Here is an 18150-nt window from a genome sequence, read left to right on the forward strand (position 1 = left end):
CATTTGGCTGCAGTAACCAGGAGATGTTATTGAGTTCAGGATTGAGAAGTGCACTAGGAAGGTAAACAACAAAACAACCATGACCAAAGTTTTCAGAAGCACTGATCAGATTCTGGGCTCCAGATGATCATACTACAATTTCCATAGGTAATTACTAGATATTGTTAGAGCCACAATGGGTAAAGCATCCAGGGGAGCTAGAAAAGATTTTAAGGAAAATTAATGAAGCGCTCAGGAACAGACTCATCCTACCATAGCAGAAGACCAGGTATTTCATGAGATTCTTATAGCTAAGCAAGGAACTCCTCTGTACATTTAAAGGCAAAAGGTCACATAATAGAAATAAAAACAGACAGGAAAGGGTATCAAAGCATTGTTTGAAAATTTACACCAAAGCTAATTTGAAGCTAAAACAAGTGAGGCACAGAGAGAGCAACAAGAAGGGAATGGAAGTTCAGAAAGAACAAGTAGTCCATGAAATGGGAGGGTGGGGGGAAACATTGATTGACTACATTGTTTCTGATGACAGCCAATTATATGTACCAGCTCAACATGGTGGGGACAGACGCATCCAACAGAAGAATGTTGAGAGGTTAGAGAATTTCTTTGAAAATTACTAACTACATAGAGGAGTAACTCAAATCTTTGGAGCCAAATGAGGCTTATTTCAGGGTGCTGAAAGAGATGGCCCATGTATTTTTTACATTTGAAGATTGAAACCAGCCCTGACAAATAGCAGAAGATTGACTCATCTCTGACAAAAAACAAGGAGAATCCACGAAACTGGATCATGATTGACTGCCCTGATTGAATTCTATGAAAAAATAATTCACCAAATGATCAAAGGGAGCATGGTATGCATAAATACCTCAAATTTGTAAGGCTTTTAGGTTACAGCATTCTTGTCTGTAAGCCAGGATGATACAGGCTAAGCAGAAAGACATGGGTGGAACATAAGGTGTTTTACCAGACTCAAAAGGTAGCAGTAATGGATTACCTCTTACTTTGTGGCAGGTAATGAGAAAAATCTCCTTTAGAGGTTGACTCTGGAGCCAGTGCTGCTTTATTATTTACAAGGATGATGACAAAAAACATGCCTCCACATTTGTGGATGATATTACATTGGGAGTGGAGTGAGGATGCTACAGAGCACAGCCTCAGTACCACAGAGACTGTGAACACACAGAAAACTCATTAAGTTCAACCAGAAGTACAAAATCCTGCACCCAAGGACAAACAAGCTCATGGATCAATTCAGGTTAGAAATATTCTGGACTGATTTGCAGCCTTGTTGGAAAATGGTTCCAAATTAAATTATATTTATTAAAAATAATAATAATAAGCCAACAGCATGCTCTCATTGTGTACAGAAATTATTTAAGGATGAATGTGGCTGGAACAAGAGAAGTAGTTCTGCCCTCACCTGTGCTCTACCTATTTCCTGTCTCAGGTATCTCAGATCAGGGATGATGTTGGCTATCTCCTCTAACTGGAGGTGGTCAGAGGCATGCAGCATGCCTGTAAGAATGAGTTGAGCCATTTGGATCTGCTCAGTCTAGTGATGAGGTAAAGTACGTACTGGAGGAGACAGCTAAAATTGCAGTCCACAACTGCTAGCAGGGGCATTGCAAACTGGGTGGAAACAAGCTCTTCCAGGAGCAGTGGATGTTAAAGCAAAAAACAAGTAAATGCTGCAAGCTACAGCATGCGAGGTGAAGTCTGGACTGTAGGATGGTGTTGCAACCCTGAAACAGATATCTATAAAGGCTGTGCATTCTCCTCCTTTCAAGACTCTTCTAGATAGTCACAGCTGGCCTAAGCTGGTGTTGGCAGTACTCTTGCTACAAGGAGAAGGTTGGACACAATGATCTGCAACCAATATTTCTGTTTCTAAGTGAATTGCTGGAGAAGAACCTGAAAGAGTTTGGTTTCTGAGGGTGTGACCAGAAGCAAAAATTTATTACTAGTTTTGAGATTTTTAACCAAGAATCCATATATGCAGCCAACACCTGCATAAGTAATAGAAGCAATCTTCAAGTCATACAAATAAGGTTTCCTGTACTAGCGCAGTGGTTTAAAAAAAAAAAAAAAAAAAAAAAAGCCCTTTTTTTTTTTTTTTTTTCAGTTAATGAATAGATCCAGCACAGGATACAAAACAGAGAAGAAAAAATTATAAAGTTAACTCTCCTCGTTGACAATTTCTTTATCAACTTTATCTTGGAAAAACGCTTGGAAAGAGTATGATCCTTTCTATTCATAATAATTTGCTCATTCTTGTATGATTTCCAAGCATTTAATTCTCCTTACATCTTATTCCCATACTTCTTTCATATTCAATTTGGATTTATTATTAATTCATTAAATTATTCAGTCATGGAAAAAGCAGGACAGTATTTATCTCTCCAGAGGCAAGGCTAAATATTCAGAGGAAGAAATGTTAACATGAGAGTGCATGTTTTTCAGAAACATACCATCAAATATTAATTTTGCTTTCTTTTTCTATTATTTTTGGGGGTGTAGGAGTTAACTAAAATCTTTTTCAGATGATTTACAACACTGTTACAGTAATTATTTCTTGGTGTTTAAACAAACAATATTTTTGGCTACTTATTCAGAAATACATACCATTACTGTCAGTGCATGAATCACAGTCTGAGAATCACTCCCAGCTCCAGGCGTCTGGAGAAGCACTGGACTGGAAGTAACACAGTTCAATGTGGAATCAAGTTTTTTTCCTTCAGGAGATGCTTGAATCAGGCATTTTCCAATTAAGAAATAAAACTGAAATATCAGTTGCAAACATAATACTGAGGGAGGAAAACAGACACAATCAGAAGGGACCACTAAAAGCAAAGTTGTTTTTCTACCACTGAGCAGTGCAGTTATATTCCTATTTTTTCTTATAGCAAGAAAGTGACCTATCCTTTGAGTTACTGCCACTGGTGTTATCACTTCTGCAAAACAAATTCAAAAAAAGTGGTTGTTCATGCACAGCAGCAGTTTTCACCTGACATGGTTATATTTCTTCTATAGCACCACAGCAACAATTAGGATTGAGTCTAAGGCTCAGATAGGCAATTTGTACCTTTTCCAGTAGTAATGAAATTACCAACTCACCATCCTCTGAGATTTACTAATATTTTCTGATACTTGTTTGCTCCTTGAGCAAACTGAATCAAAAGGAGTGGCTCATTCAAAGACCAAATGGGAGATTTTAAAATATAGACAAACAAGAAAAGGAAATTGGAGAAGACCGGGAATAGTTGAAGGACAGGTATACCAACCATGATGTCTATTGCTGTTTTTCAAGTACACAAAACCTGTCCAACATTTCAAAAAAAATTTAATGTTCTATCTTTCAAGCTATTACTACAGGCTCTATGTACCTTTGGCACAATATATAATTGTTATATGCATTAATGTATTCTATAAATGGCCATTGACACTTCCTAATTGTATGCAAAGTGAAGTACTAACACAGCTTGAGGAAGAATTCTGTCAGGAAAACTCCATTTTTATAGGTTTCAAGAAAAAATCAAACACATCCATCCAGATGCCTAAAATGCTGACAAATGACTTTGGTTAACTACTTAACTAATTAGGGATTTCCCCCTTTTCTACAACGATATGCTCTGTCAATAATTAAAAGATAGGGAAAACATTATTCACAATGAAATTTTCTTCAGACCATCCTGCATTTAACAAGAGGGAATGGAGGAAAGCTGAAGGGAGGGGAGAGGAAGAAAGGAGAAGAGACCTACAAAGATTACCAAGTTCAACCATTAGACTACTCTAGGACTAACATAAAGTTAAAGCAATCTGTTTATTTATCCAAATGCTTCTTAAACACAGAAAGGAAAAGGGAATCAACCATCCCTCTGGGAAGTTTGTTCTGTTGTCTAACTACCATCCCAGTAAAGTTTTTCCTAATGTTTAGCCTGAACCTCCTGTGAGGCAGCTCTGAGCCATTGCCACACATCCTGACACTAGATACCTGGAAGAAAAGAGCACCTCATCTCCAGGGTGACTTGACCTTGCTTCCATCTCTTTTATGCTTTCTATTTATACCTGAATTGTTTCATCAGTTTCTTATTCATTCCTTCAGGCCTTTTGGCTCTTTTGCTTGACATCCTGCACGTCATGAAGAACCATTCTTAAGTGTAGAGGAGGTGATCCTTGAAAATCAACCAGCTCTCCTTAATCCCTTTTCTCTCTAGGACTGTATCTCACAAATTCTTCCAAGCAAGACCCTGAAAAATCCAAATTCAGAACAGTCTTCTTGATCTCAAATCTCATCTAGCCAAGTCTGCCCCTGATGTTCTCACTTCTGACCAGTTCTTTCTTTTTGTAGCTAGGAGATGCAATGAAGCATCTCCTAATATCAGCTCTCAGGACATCTCTGTTATGAACTTATCAGCAAAGCAATCAAGAAAGCCTCTAGACTGCTGGTGCCCTGCTGGATTGTCCCTCTAGAAGCGCATTTATCCTGACCTAGAGCTTCACAGCTAGCAAGAACTTCATGCATTTCCACTGCTCACTTACACACAGGGCAACTTACATCCGTTGCTGTTCCAGCCTGTCTTTACTAATGAGTCTCTAACCATTAACTCTAGCTGTCCAGATGGGTGAGCTCTTTTATCTTGTCCCTGTATTCCCAGTCCTGCAACAGCACATCACCCTCTGATATTTCCTGCTTGTTCCCCATACCACATGCATTAGTGCACAGCACTTCAGAGATGCACTCAGTTGCATAGGTTTCACAGAAAACCTATGACAGCTTCCTTTGTCCTGTAAACACTTCCTTATTTGTGTTCAGACTCTTAGGATGGACGATGTTCTACTTCCAAGGTCTCTCTTGTCCATACAACCCACAACCCTTTTCTTGACAGCGTAGTCTGCTACCTTCCTCATTTGATTGTTGATTATTAACTGCATCATTCCCAGTTTAAAGCTTCTTTCACCAAGATGGCCAGCATGTCTTCGCCCATACTTGATCAGGTGGGTCCTCCTCTTCCAATCTATCTCATTCCACAGAGTAGGTCCAATGATCACAAAAATAGAACTCCTGTTTTTCACACCAGCTCTGGAACCAATAGGAGATCTGTTCACTCTTCCTCAAACCCATATCCACTACAGTGAACTGGCCACTTGGGTCTCCATGCTCTTGACTCTTGCCCTCAGAACCATGCAGTTGTGACTGTCTTTACTTACTTGATCAACAGAGGATCTTCTTCATTATCAGAAAAACAGTATATACACATGTAAACAGTGGTGAATCAGGTCTGAAACATATAGACAATTAAATAACTAGGCACCATTTTCATTATTATTTTTTGAAGTAAAGGGTGATGTTAAATGGATCCACAAATAAGACAGGAAAAATCTCAAAACCACTGTTATAGTAATTATAAGAATATTAATGTTTATTATTATTTTTATCAGTTTGTAGCATTTAGATTAGTAGAAGTACAAGAATTGTCTGAAAAATGTTATATTGATTGACAGGAAGATCTCGCTCTGAAATACCTTAAGGCTAAAAATATTTCAAAATTCCCTCTGTGACATCTCTATATCGAAATTGGTAAGAAAGTTTCATTTTGCAAAGATCAGCATCACAATTCAGCATGACCTAGACCTAGAGACTGATCTTCCAAGGTCAGAGTGACTAGATGAAGAAGCAGTATTGGAAGTGATGTAGGAAATAGGGGCTATCTTAAATACTGAAATGATTTCATTCTCTCTGAAAACTTCTGAGTCTACAGAACCAGAGAGGGAATCTCTTTTTCTAAAGACTTAAAACTGTGAAGATCATGAAATAGTGGAAGATTTTGTTGTTGAGTGTTGTGTTTGTTTTTTAAAGAGTTTATCACTTTGACAATTACCCCGCACTTCCCTGAGCTCTGGAAGGGTTCCTCCTAAAATAAGCCTAAGTTTTCGAAATTACAAAATCTACAAAAAAGTTATTTTTTTTTTCTCCAAGATCAGAAGAAACTCATATTTATAGTAACCACAACTGATTCCTTTTGCATTTATTTGTGTTTAATTATGTCTCTTGGAACACATATGTATGTGTATGTACTTAAATTTTTTGGATCTACAACACAGTAACACATCTAAAAATTCAACAATAAAGTAAAATGTGAGGGAGAAATTAAATTATTTCCAGAGATACCATAGCTACCTACATGTTTATAAAATTAGCTCTATTAGGTAAGCAGCCTGATGACAGGATGATTGAGTTGAGTTTCCAGTACAGAATTTATTGCTGTAAAAGATGTTTATTTTAATCAAATAAAACACAGTTATTTTTTATGGTTTTTGAAGTTCAAATTTTGATATCTTTTCTGCATATGGGTCTTTTTCTATGAAACGATAACAGCAGTAGGTCACTAATGAAGTGTTCTGACTCAAGCATCTGTGTCTACTCTGCTTCCATTTTTCCAGTAGTAAGTCAAAGGTAACTAATGCATTTGTAGCCACACAAGGCTAAATAAATAAATAAATAGACAGAGAGATACAATTGTCCATTTACTTAAGTGGAAGACTGACTAAAAGTATGACATTCCGAGACAGCTGGAACATTTGAGAAGGTGAGGGAGTGGCACAGCACACTGAAAATTTGTCCTGACTCTGTTCCACTGTATTCAACTTTCTGAATGTGCTACTTGCACAGAAAGCTTGACACGCTTTTCAGAATTGTGAGAAATTTCTCAGCACATGAAATATTCCATGAAACCTATCTGCTACAGAATCATATAGTGAATGATTTAAGTTTTTATGATATTCATGCTATCTGCAGTTTGAAGAGATCAGTGGCTGCCTGGATATTGATCAACACCATGGTCATTAAAATGAAAATAATTTCTTTCACATGAGAAAGAGAACAAAAAAATCATCAAATTCTGGAAGAGAATGTGAACAGTTTCCAAATAAAATGACAACTAGATTTGTCCACAGAAAGATATAAATAACCTGTTATAAGCAGCAAATATTGAATACATTTAACTGATGTGTTTTTTTAGCACTCTAGAATAATTTCTGCTAGAAATTTTTGCCATAACAATAAAAAAATAACACTGGAACATAAAACGTGAACATCAAGAATGACTGATTCATATCAAATGTATATTTATCCCTAAGCTAGGTATGCAGGTATGTAGATCAGCTAAGTTCAGGTGATTTCCTCCAGTACTAGATTGGAAAAGGTAACGCATGGATTACTAGACTTTTTCTTAACTTGCTCATGGTTTCACACATTTCTTATAATCCCTGCTTTGTTTTCCTACTTCAACTGAGCTTCACAGACAGATAAGTCAATCTACTTAGCAATTCTTTGTTTCAGAGCTTGTCTGTGTCTGTAGTCTCACTGGGTACCTTGTCTGTTATTACTATACTCCATCTTAACATAACGAAAATCAGAAAAACACAGATTTACACAGTGAAATACCAAGGTTCTGGTAATTTGCTGTGTTTTTTGTTTGTTTTCCTGTTGTAACAATTTCTATAAGGAGAGCTGCAGACTACTTACTTTTCAGCTGCTAGTGAGCAAAGAATTGCGGATTCCATAAAACTGACTATTACAACAGCAAGATGGAAAGATCAACTCAGGGTGCAGCATATGAAGTTTAGGATTTTTCTCTTTCTATATGCATCAGTTTCCATTTGTCTATAATAAATTTGTATCTTGTTTAATAACTTTTGGAATACCTGCCTTGTCAACGTGCCTGGTAATTTCTGGAAAGAGCTCCCTTATGGCTATGATACATAGCTTCTCCTTGGAAAACTGTGACTTCTTACAGCTATGTCATGTTTATTCAATCCGCAGCTAGTTCTCTTCTTTAGACTGCATCCTATCAGTTTCCTGTAATGGTCAGCAGGCATGCTGGGCTGAAATTCCATCAACTTTTAAAAAGCATCACTGTATTTCCCATTTTGCTGGTACTGAGGATGACTCAGGTGAGAAGTCATCCACTTCAGTTAGCAGTTTAGCTATTTCTGCCATGAGTTTCTTCAGAATTATGTTTCAAAACAATCTCTGATCTGCTTGAACTTCCATGTAGCAAATGCTTTAAAAATATAATAATGTATGACTTCTCCTTATTCCTGAAGAAACATTACATTTTCCTCAAAGTTATAAACAGCCTATTGTCAGTTCTGACAAATTTCAGCCCTGGTCTGATGACATTTTTAAGGTCTAGCTCCTTGGGAACCCTCCAGACAGGAAACATCTGGTTCATCCCATTGCAAACTTAAGTCTTTACTCTTAGATTTGCCTCACACATGACACTAACTTTTAAAAACTGCGTATAAAACATTTGCATTTATCCTGAGTTCCTTTTAGTTTGTTGCATCAGACACTGCACATTAAATGTAAGCTCTGCAAATGCACTATTGTTATTCCTAATCAGGGTTAATTTTCTAATCTGTAATTATTGTCATTTGATCCATTTTAATAGCATCAGTTGTACACTGCCAAAATGTGCTAACTGTAAGTGACTGGCAGACTGCTGAAAGTCCTGATCTTGAACCAAGACTCAAGTGTTTAGGCAATGCATTAACTGAACAAGAAAAAGTGCTTTACATCACAGAATGTCCTATCTAATTACAAAGCAGAGTGGGAACAGAAAGGGATAATGTGATGATACTCAACCATACAGAAAGCAGTAGTATAAACATACTGACAGCTTAACTGTTATACTGTTATGCTTTTTTTTTTTTTTTTTTTTTTTTTTCCTTTTCATAAAACAAGGCAAAGCAAAATTTCAAGAAACTTAAAGTGAGTAACAAAGAGCTACTTTAGAGATTCTTTCAAGGAATCTTCCAATTGTGAATAGTTATGTAAGAAAATTATAGATGTACTTATATGAAAATGTAACAAGTAGAATGTCACAGAATGGGAAAAGAAAGTTGCTTCTTTAAGATATCTGCAGAGAAAAAACAAATGGATGTTTCATATGATCCAAGTAGGAGGAGGAAGCTGCAAGAACAAATATTAGATTTGCTCAAAAAAAGGCAAAGAAGGAATGGTATTTTTATAGAGTTTCAGACAGATATGAGCCAGGCAAGACTGTATTTATCTAGCCAAGATGGAAAACATTCCTGTAATAAAACTTGAAGTGACCAGAGCTTTACATACAGATGTATACAAATGACAATCTATTAGACAGAAATAATCTGTCAGATACAAGATAATCCTGAATGTGAAAAATGAGAGATGACAAATCAGAAGGGGTACCCAACACTGGCAGGTCATAGAGGCAGAGGCCGAGTGTTGTGTTGTGAAGCTCCATATTAATTAGATTGAACTTGCACTAAGTCCACAAAAACATAGGTTAGGGACAGATGAAGGTTTTAATATCTGTAGTTGGTGACTCTGGATGATAGCCAAGATTTAAATTTGTATTTCCACATGCCTTTAACTGCATAGATCAGATAACAGGCTAAGCGTGGTGGAGATTCAGAACAGAAGTCAGTAAATGAAAATATTAATAAAAAGAGTACATATCCTGTAAAGAATATGCTAAGGCTTATGGAGAAAAGCACAGATGAAAGAAAATTTCTGTACTGAATTCACCTTTTCCATTATTTTAGACACTCAGTCAGATTGTTTCATTACTTAGATAACAGCAAAAAAATGAATTAAACAACTTTTGCACTCTTCCTGTAATGTTCTTCCAAATATTTGCTGTAGAGGAAGGAATTCACTGACTCAGGCTTTGAATTGTCTCTGTCTTTTCCTTTCAAATCTACCAAATAACGTACAGGTACCCTATAACATTCTTAAAAAGAAATACGCCTAAATCAATTTGGCATATAAAATTATTGTTAGCACTAATTCATTATGACATAGGCATTAAACTATTAATCATATCAGTACACCCCAGAGTCACCAAATATCCCTACCATGTAGGGTGAAGCAAGTATATTATGCCTTAGAAACACATTTCTTCTTATATAAAACTGAATTCATTTTCTCCTCTACAGTAATATGTAGCTCCACTTAGATGAAATTCTTTCCTTTAATCCAGCAGAGATTAATCTGTGCAAATCAACTACTCCGATTCCATTTTATTCAGAGCATGGGGTTTTTAGCTGAGGAAGACCAAAGTTTCAGAAGTTTTTTCCTCACAGCATACATTATGAAATTTGGGTCAAATTAGTTAGTCTTTAAAGCTAAATTGCAATTTGCAGTAGTTTTTAATAGCATAGTGTACTTACTTTCCTATGGTACATTTTTTTTCCTTTTTTTTTTTTTAATTTTATTATTATTATTATTATTTAGAGAACTAAAAGAGAAATAGTTTTTCTTCTAGCAAAAAATTTTGGTTCATTCACCCAATTAATGGTTGCAGATGCTGAAGGCTCTGCCCTTGACACTTTGCTGCCATCCCTCTGTTGCAGCTCAGTGCCCCTGCAGCTACGCGGTAAAATCAGACGCATGGCTAGATCAAAGCTGCCTCACTCCATGTTTTGGTCTGCACTGGAGTGACCAGTGCCTACACACAAGCTCTCTACTGTCAACTCTGCTATCTCAGTGTCTTCAACAGAAAAGCACTAGTAATAGCTAAGACCACTCTTCCATCCTAACTCTTCCTAGCCTTGCCACAGTCTTCTGCCACAGCCATTGCTCACTGTTCAACACTCTCAAGGCTGAAATTTTTCATGACTTGAGTTTGAATGGAGAGAACAAGAATTCTTGCTTTGATTTTGTGAAGACTACCAGCTAAATTCCAGGATAATTTTGTATAGCAGAGATATGTATTTTTATCTCCCACTTAGAAACATCTAAAGCATCTCAGTAAGACTGGCTAAAAAACACTTACATAGGACAGCAAGTTACACATTTAACTCCTGTGGATAGGAGAAAAAAACAAATGCAAATACATCAGATAATAACATCGATCCATCAGGATTTTCTTCCAAAATTATGGCTAATTGCTTGAATAAACCAATTCTAATTAATACTGACTATGAGGATTTTAGATAAGTAGAAGTAATTACATGGATGAAAGTGATTAGTGTTCCAGATTTGTATTAAATTTAATTTAGTTTGGCAACAACGTACAGATTATAAGAGGAATTTTTAGTTGCCTTTGAAAAAGAAGTAATTCCAGCTGCAGATGACTTTCAGATGTTTTCCTTGTCTTAATGAGTTATCTGATAATTTCTAGGCTTTTTTCTTCCAGTGTTCCTCTCCAGTCCTATAATGCTTTATGACATACCACCAAATTGTAGCATCCATGAGATAACTAAAAACAAAAAATTAATCTGATTGCAGTAGAAGGAAATTAATTCACTTAAATAATGAACAGCAAAACACAGACTGACCTGTCCAGTAATAGATTAGGTGCAAATAAAAGCTTTCCCGGGTGTTCCATGGAGCGCCAGACTAAGCCGATCATCAATATCTCTAACCAGGCACATTCCAGTAGATGGACCTGATCATGGAGTGTTAAATCCACAAATCCTGAAAGAATAAATAGGAGACAGTAAATATATTCCACTTTTGTAAGTGGAACAACAGCATCCAGAGAACCAGGTAAAAAAGTACATTGGACCTAGATAACAAAGAAGAAAAACAGTAAAAAAGATTGTATCTTCTTCAAATGCTCTTGTTGAATTTTATGTATTGTTGGGTCCACTGTGTCTCCAGTCTACAAAACATTTAACTTTTTCTAGGCCATGGTGTGTCCTAATGGCATCCTGTCCCAAGATCAAGGCAAGAGCCAGTTGAGCAGCACCATCCCTTTTTGCTAGTAGCCTGGAAAGCTGGGCACACACTGCTAAAAAGGAGGAGCCATATGCACAAATTTCATAATGCCTTGGTTATGATGGTGGGAAAATGGGAAATTGCCTCTTTAGAAATGGAAGGATAGCTCTGGTCAACTAATCCCAAAACACTTATACCAGCAAAATACTGTTTTACAGACTTGTGAACCATTCATCATACTGCAAGTGCATTGAGGAAATGGGCCTAACGCAGCATTTCAAATAAATCAGTAAACAAGCGGTTATCACAGCACAATTCAAATTTTCCAATGAGGCGTTTTCGTTATATATTAGATTATATCACCTAGAGGAAGGAAATTAACTCTCTTAATTTGTATTTAAACAATGCAAGAAACAAGGAATGCAAAATGAGGTGGCTTATAGCAATGCAAAATACAAATATGCAATAATATATGTGCCTGTTTCATTGAACAGATGTTATCATTCCTTCTTTGAGAATACCACTCTTCAAGATTACCTTCATCCCAAATATGTGGAAATTGAAGTGGAAATTGTATCTCAGCATAACTTTCTGTAGTTATATGAGCTTGTTAATAGTGAAATGTGTAGAATTTTTTTTTTTTTTTTACATAGGTACAATTGATTCATGTTAGTCTTCAGAACACAAGTTACAGAGTAAACTACCGTATCATCCCATTAAATGACAATGTTTCTACTTTACTGTTTTGTTCTCACTTGTGGTATATAACCTGACTTTCTCTTATTTTTTATTTTTTCAAGATAAAACTTAAGATATATTTCCAAAGTCAAATTTTGTGCTATGAAGTATTGATTTTGAAATAACAAAAGAAGAAAATGAATGAATAAAAGAGCTCACAAAAACTTAGAAAATATGTTTTTCAGAACAGTTGATGGTACAATTATTTTTAATGAGAACATCTAAGAACTAATCAGTCCATTTGTACACAGTCATTCAAATAAATAAAATAAAATGTAAACAGCTCCTATATTTCCTAAATAAAACTCATCTATCAAACACTGGGAATGGATTTAGACAATTGCATTACCTGCTATTTTTATGGAGGCAATAATTCTTTAAATAGAAATGGGAAAAAAAGGAAAAGAAAAAAGCTTTGTCTTTCTTTTATTTTCTTGTATTTTTCCACGTATTACCAGTAGATGAGCTTCAGATGTTGCAGTGGCATTTGCCTGAGTCACCAAACAGCCTGAAGCTGAAACTTAAAATAGTTTCTTTATTAACTACAAAGCATTTATTACAACACTCAGGAATGAAACAAGCAGAAAGAAACAGTTGTTTATACACAGAGAACAAACAACACTGTTTTCCCTCCTAAGTATTGCTTTGGTATCATGGCACGTAATATAATACTTTTATTGAAGACTGAAGAGAACCACAGCAACACAGGGACACACACACCAGTGTAGTATTTGAAGTTGGCAGTCAGTGGATATCAGCCAGCAACACTGCCATCACTTCACATGATAGTGCATCCTTCTGCAACAGAAGATTTTTTAAAGCGTTTCGGAAAAAACAAATTTGTTGCTGTCATGCTAATTCACTTTATTATAGAACTTTGGTCATTGTATAATATGCTGAATGCCAAAATCATTGTCAGTAAAGTTAGAAACACACCTTAAGTCTAGTTTCAATTGTTATGCAAGAACAAAATCACCTTTAACTAGTCTTTTTTCTTCAAAGCACATGAAAAAATCTTAAGGATAATACCGACAGACATTCAAATGTAGCTGCAACTTTGGGGAAAGATGTATGTTACAGCAGAAAACAAGCAGAACCTAACAAACCTCACAGAAGTTCAAACATTTGCTTAGCCACGTCTTTAGTATGCAAAACAGTAGCCCTTTTACCCTGTGGATAAATTAACAGAATCAGAGAAAGAAACTGAACACAAAGTATATATCTTTTGAGCTGAAAAGAAGCTGTACGTTACAAAGCCACTGAGCAGTAAGGAATAGGAAAGATCTTTATACAAAGAGGTTCTTTTTTCAGTATAATTGTCCTTTCTCCATTTGCTTAGCTCTTCAGACTATCTTGGACTGGCTTTTACTGTAAAATTTCAGATTGCAGAGGTTAAGTGATTTGGACAAAAACTAAAGAGAAAAAAGTAGAAAAGAAATCACCTCTCTTGTTTAGTAAAGGAGAGATATTTTGTTAGCATGCTCTGAGAATAGAAAAATAATACATAGCAAAGATAAAATCTTTTCAAGTAGCTAAATATGAATACTTTGCATTAAAAAGTTCTAAAAGAATTGGCCAACAACATTCTTGGTACCTGGAATATTAAATGTTATTTTAGTGAATTTTCAGAAAATTAAGATGAAAAAGAAACTGATGGTGTGTCTGTACTTGAAAAGATTAAATGATCCATCAATTTGACATCTTTGGGCTCTATAATAAAACAGCCAACACAAAAGCCTTGATTGCTGAAGGTGTAAATCTGTAATATAATAATGCACATCAACTGTAATTCACAGAAATCTTAGCAAATCGACTTGATAGCTTTCATTATAAGTTTAGTAGATAAAAATAAGTTTTGATGAAACAGACTTTAACAAGATGTTTTCATAAAAACATAAAACAGATTAACTGAATTCAAATATTTTAAATTACATATGAAGAAGAGTAATTAAGTATTTTTTTCCATGATGACATAGGAAAAGGCAAAAACTGTAGTTAAGGTGGCAGGACAGTAAGTGGAAAATAATACAATAAGCAGGTTAGTAGTATCAGAACATAGATCACTCGTTAGCTTCACTAAAAAAAAAAAAAAAAAAAAAAAAAAAAAAAAAATTAAGAAATTTTAAACTGAGAACATTAGGCTTGTATATAAAATTTAACAATACACACTCTAAAGAGAACTTGGAAATAATGGAGAATTTTTCCAATATGAAGTCGTAAATACAAAGACATGGAACTTTATAAAACTCCATGGAAACTCCAAGAGGGTAATGAAGTTAGTTAAATTACCTCTGTGCTACCTGATTCTGATAACCATTCTTGGAAGACAAGAAGTTATAGACAGAATGATTAAAAAAAAAAAAAAAAGTAAAAATGATAAAGCATTGAAAAACGTCCCCTCTAGTGAGAAATACCAGGAATTTTGTTACACTTTAAGCCAAATAGGTTAAGGGGGTTGAAGGTTTGCATTGTGTAAATATAAAGAAAAAGGCATTACAAAAAAATACTGTCATAACTTACAGAAGCTCATACTTAAATGTGCTCCAAGCCAGACTAAAACTGAGAAGACGATTGTTGACAAAAGAAGCAGTTATTATCTAAGTAACATAAAAAGGTTCTGTGAATTTGCTGTCATTCAAAATGCTAATCAAGATTTAATTATTATTTTAAGACATACTCTTGTTCAAGAAAGATTGTTCAGAATAATGTTACAAGAGGTTAAATTAAATGATGAATAAATCATTACTCACTTCATCATTTAGAGCATCCTGCACTTTAATGTTACCAGAATTATGTGTTGACGTTAACTGCATTCCCAAATATCACTGTTTTTTTAATGCTGACAAGTTTAGAAAGAAAATATTGAATTCTGAATTTTCAGGTACTATGCTTTAAGGAAAGAGAAAGATCTTCACTTCACTGGTGATAAATTAATTGTAGTCTATATACATAAACTATAGTTGATTCCATTTAGTGGACTCACCAATTGCACAGCATTTTTATAAATATAAAAACCCTGTGTGGCCAAAAACCACAGAGCCATTCACACATCATATGCCTGCCAGGAACAAAACAGTTATGGATTAAAAGCCTTACCTAGACCATCCCTATTTAATTTACAGACAAATTAACAGTACTTTTGAGGGACTGCCTACACTGAGCACAATAATTGTTCCATGAGCTCTCGTACATATGTGGAAATCTGAACTTCTGAAAAGCCAGAAAGGTGTTCTAAGCATTCAGCTAAGAGTACGTGGCAATTATATTGGTTATATGCAAAACAAACAAACAAACAAAAACACCTGAAACTGAAATTAAACTGGTTATACTTGCTAATATAAAGCAGCAATACGTTCTATATCAGTGATAACGTGTTACAAATAACTCTCTTCCAGACAGTCAATAATGGAAGAAGCAGCAGGTCCATGGATTAAAAATCTGTATAAAGCTTTTTGGTAAGCATGAGTCACTAGAGGTGAAAAGAGAGTTGGGAATCTAAAGCCATATTGCTCCATCATCCTGGAAAAAATAAATAAAAAATAAAAAGGAAATAAACACATACAAAAGGCATGAGCAAATCTCTTTGTAATATGGGAATTTGAATCACTACTGAAAGACATACGTCACAATGAAGGACAGCTGGAAGGAGTGTTAGGTAAAACACCACCAACATAACAAATGTTATAACATAACAAATCTGACAACAACAGAGAAGAGTTTAATGCACAAGACCTTTTTGTTTGCTTGTTTGTTTTCATTAGGGACCAAGTAAAGTTCTAATGGCTTTCAACTACTGTTACTGTAACATACATTTATAACAATATACATGATATAAAGAAGGGTGACAAGAAGATTGAGGGAGGTGATTCAGCCCCTCTACTCTGCGAGACGCCACCTAAAGTACTGCATTCAGTTCAGGAGCTCCCAACACAAGAAGGACATTAAGCTGCTGGAGGAGGTCTGGATGGATGTCATGAAGATAACCAGAGCACCTCCCCTGCAATGAAAGGCTGAGGGAGATGGGACTCTTCAGACTTGAGAAGGCTCAGAGGAGATGTTATAGTCACCTTCCAGTACCTGAAGGGGACCTACAGAAAACCTGGGGAGGGACTTTTTTTATAAAGGCATGGAGCAACAGAACAAGAGGAAAATTATTTAAAACTGGAAGAGGGTAGATTTCAACAAGATATTAGGAGGAAATTTTGTACTGTGAGTGTAGGGAGACTAAAACAGATTGCACAGAGAGGCTGTGAATACCCTCTCCCTGGAGGGAGGCCAGGCTGGATGGGGCTCTGAGCAACCAGGTCTAGTGGGAGAGGGCCCTGCCTATAGCAGGGGTTTGGAACTCAATGATCTTAAAGGTCCCTTACAACCCAAACCATTCTATGATTCCATAATATGTAAAATGATAGCAATCAGATACCTTGAAATTAATAAATTCACCATTTATCTTAATGACTTTTGACTTAATAAGAAGCATTTTATGTTGTCAGAAACAATTTCCCTAATTATTAATACTCTCTAAGACTTGATGACTGCAGATTTAGCCCTACAACAATAAATCCTCCACTGGGTATTTACTAACATTTGGAGATCTTTTAATTACCAGAATTTTGCAGCTTCTATTGAGACTCTTAAAGACACAATTATACATTATCTAGACTATTTCTATTCGCACAACAGTAATCTTTTCCTTTCAACAGTAATCTTTTCCTTTTTTTTTTTTTTAATGTAATCCTATGTATATGTTTATGCCATATGCCTTAAGAGTACCAGAAATATAAATTTCAAGCAATTTTTGGAAGACAATAAACAACATTATTCTATAAGGAATGACTCTGACTCCAAGTGCTTTGTGAGAAAGTAAATCAAAAGCAGTAAAAAGCTTTTAAAGCAATATCAAAGGTCCATCTAGCAAAGTATCAGATTTACAACAGCAATTGGTACCAGATGCTTATGGCAGAACAAACAACAGGACAAACATAAGGTCATGTTTCTAGAGAAAGATTTCTCAGGCTCAAGTAGTATGTGGCTCAAGGACTTTCAGAGCCAGAGATGGTCTTTTTGTACTTAATGACCCTCAAATTTTCTTCCTCCAGGTTTGTCCAGCTATTTTTTGAACATGTGCATATTCTTTTAGTCTACTTCAGAATTTTTATATACTCTGCCAGTAATACTCTCTGGTAAAATTTTCATACTCTAAATTAGCACTGGAAATTATAATCTCCTAATGCTAGAGGAAAAAAAAAAAAAATACTGAAAACACTGTAACTTTGATTTGGTGCATCTAATTATTTTAATGGGACACACTGTCATTCCTCAAATGAAAACTATCCTATTCATAGCTGAATTCATGCTGTACTCTGAGCATTTTTCAGTTCTTTTATAGTCTTTTGGAAATAGTGAAACTAGGACTGCACAGTTTTTAATTCAGGCTCATCTTCAACACCTTTGTAAATTCAATATAATCTGCAATTTTTACTATCAGTATTCATTTCTTTTTTCCAGATAAGGTACATATAGCTGGCCAACTATCATTTTCCTAATGTTATCCCTTTTCTAAATCTCCTGTTCACTTGTCTGGAAAGTTTTGGGCTTGGTAGCATCAGGATTTTTTAGTCTTTTCCATAATAAAAAAAAAAATATAGCACAGTATACTTTACAAAAATGTCCTGAGAAGGCAGAACATTCTTACACCTTCC

At 35.4% G+C, this 18150-nt stretch overlaps 1 protein-coding gene across 1 annotated transcript in view; it reads right to left on the reverse strand.

Moving 5' to 3' along the window:
* The window catches only part of ESR1 (estrogen receptor 1), a 178834-nt gene that overhangs the window by 16152 nt on the left and 144532 nt on the right, over positions 1–18150 (reverse strand). The window contains exon 7 of the mRNA XM_072333319.1: positions 11329–11467. Within this exon, the coding sequence (XP_072189420.1) occupies positions 11329–11467 (139 nt within the window). The remainder of the gene's footprint in view (positions 1–11328; positions 11468–18150) is intronic.

The sequence above is a fragment of the Excalfactoria chinensis genome, chromosome 3, assembly GCF_039878825.1.
Source record: "Excalfactoria chinensis isolate bCotChi1 chromosome 3, bCotChi1.hap2, whole genome shotgun sequence".
In the NCBI taxonomy this organism is placed as follows: Eukaryota; Metazoa; Chordata; class Aves; order Galliformes; family Phasianidae; genus Excalfactoria; species Excalfactoria chinensis.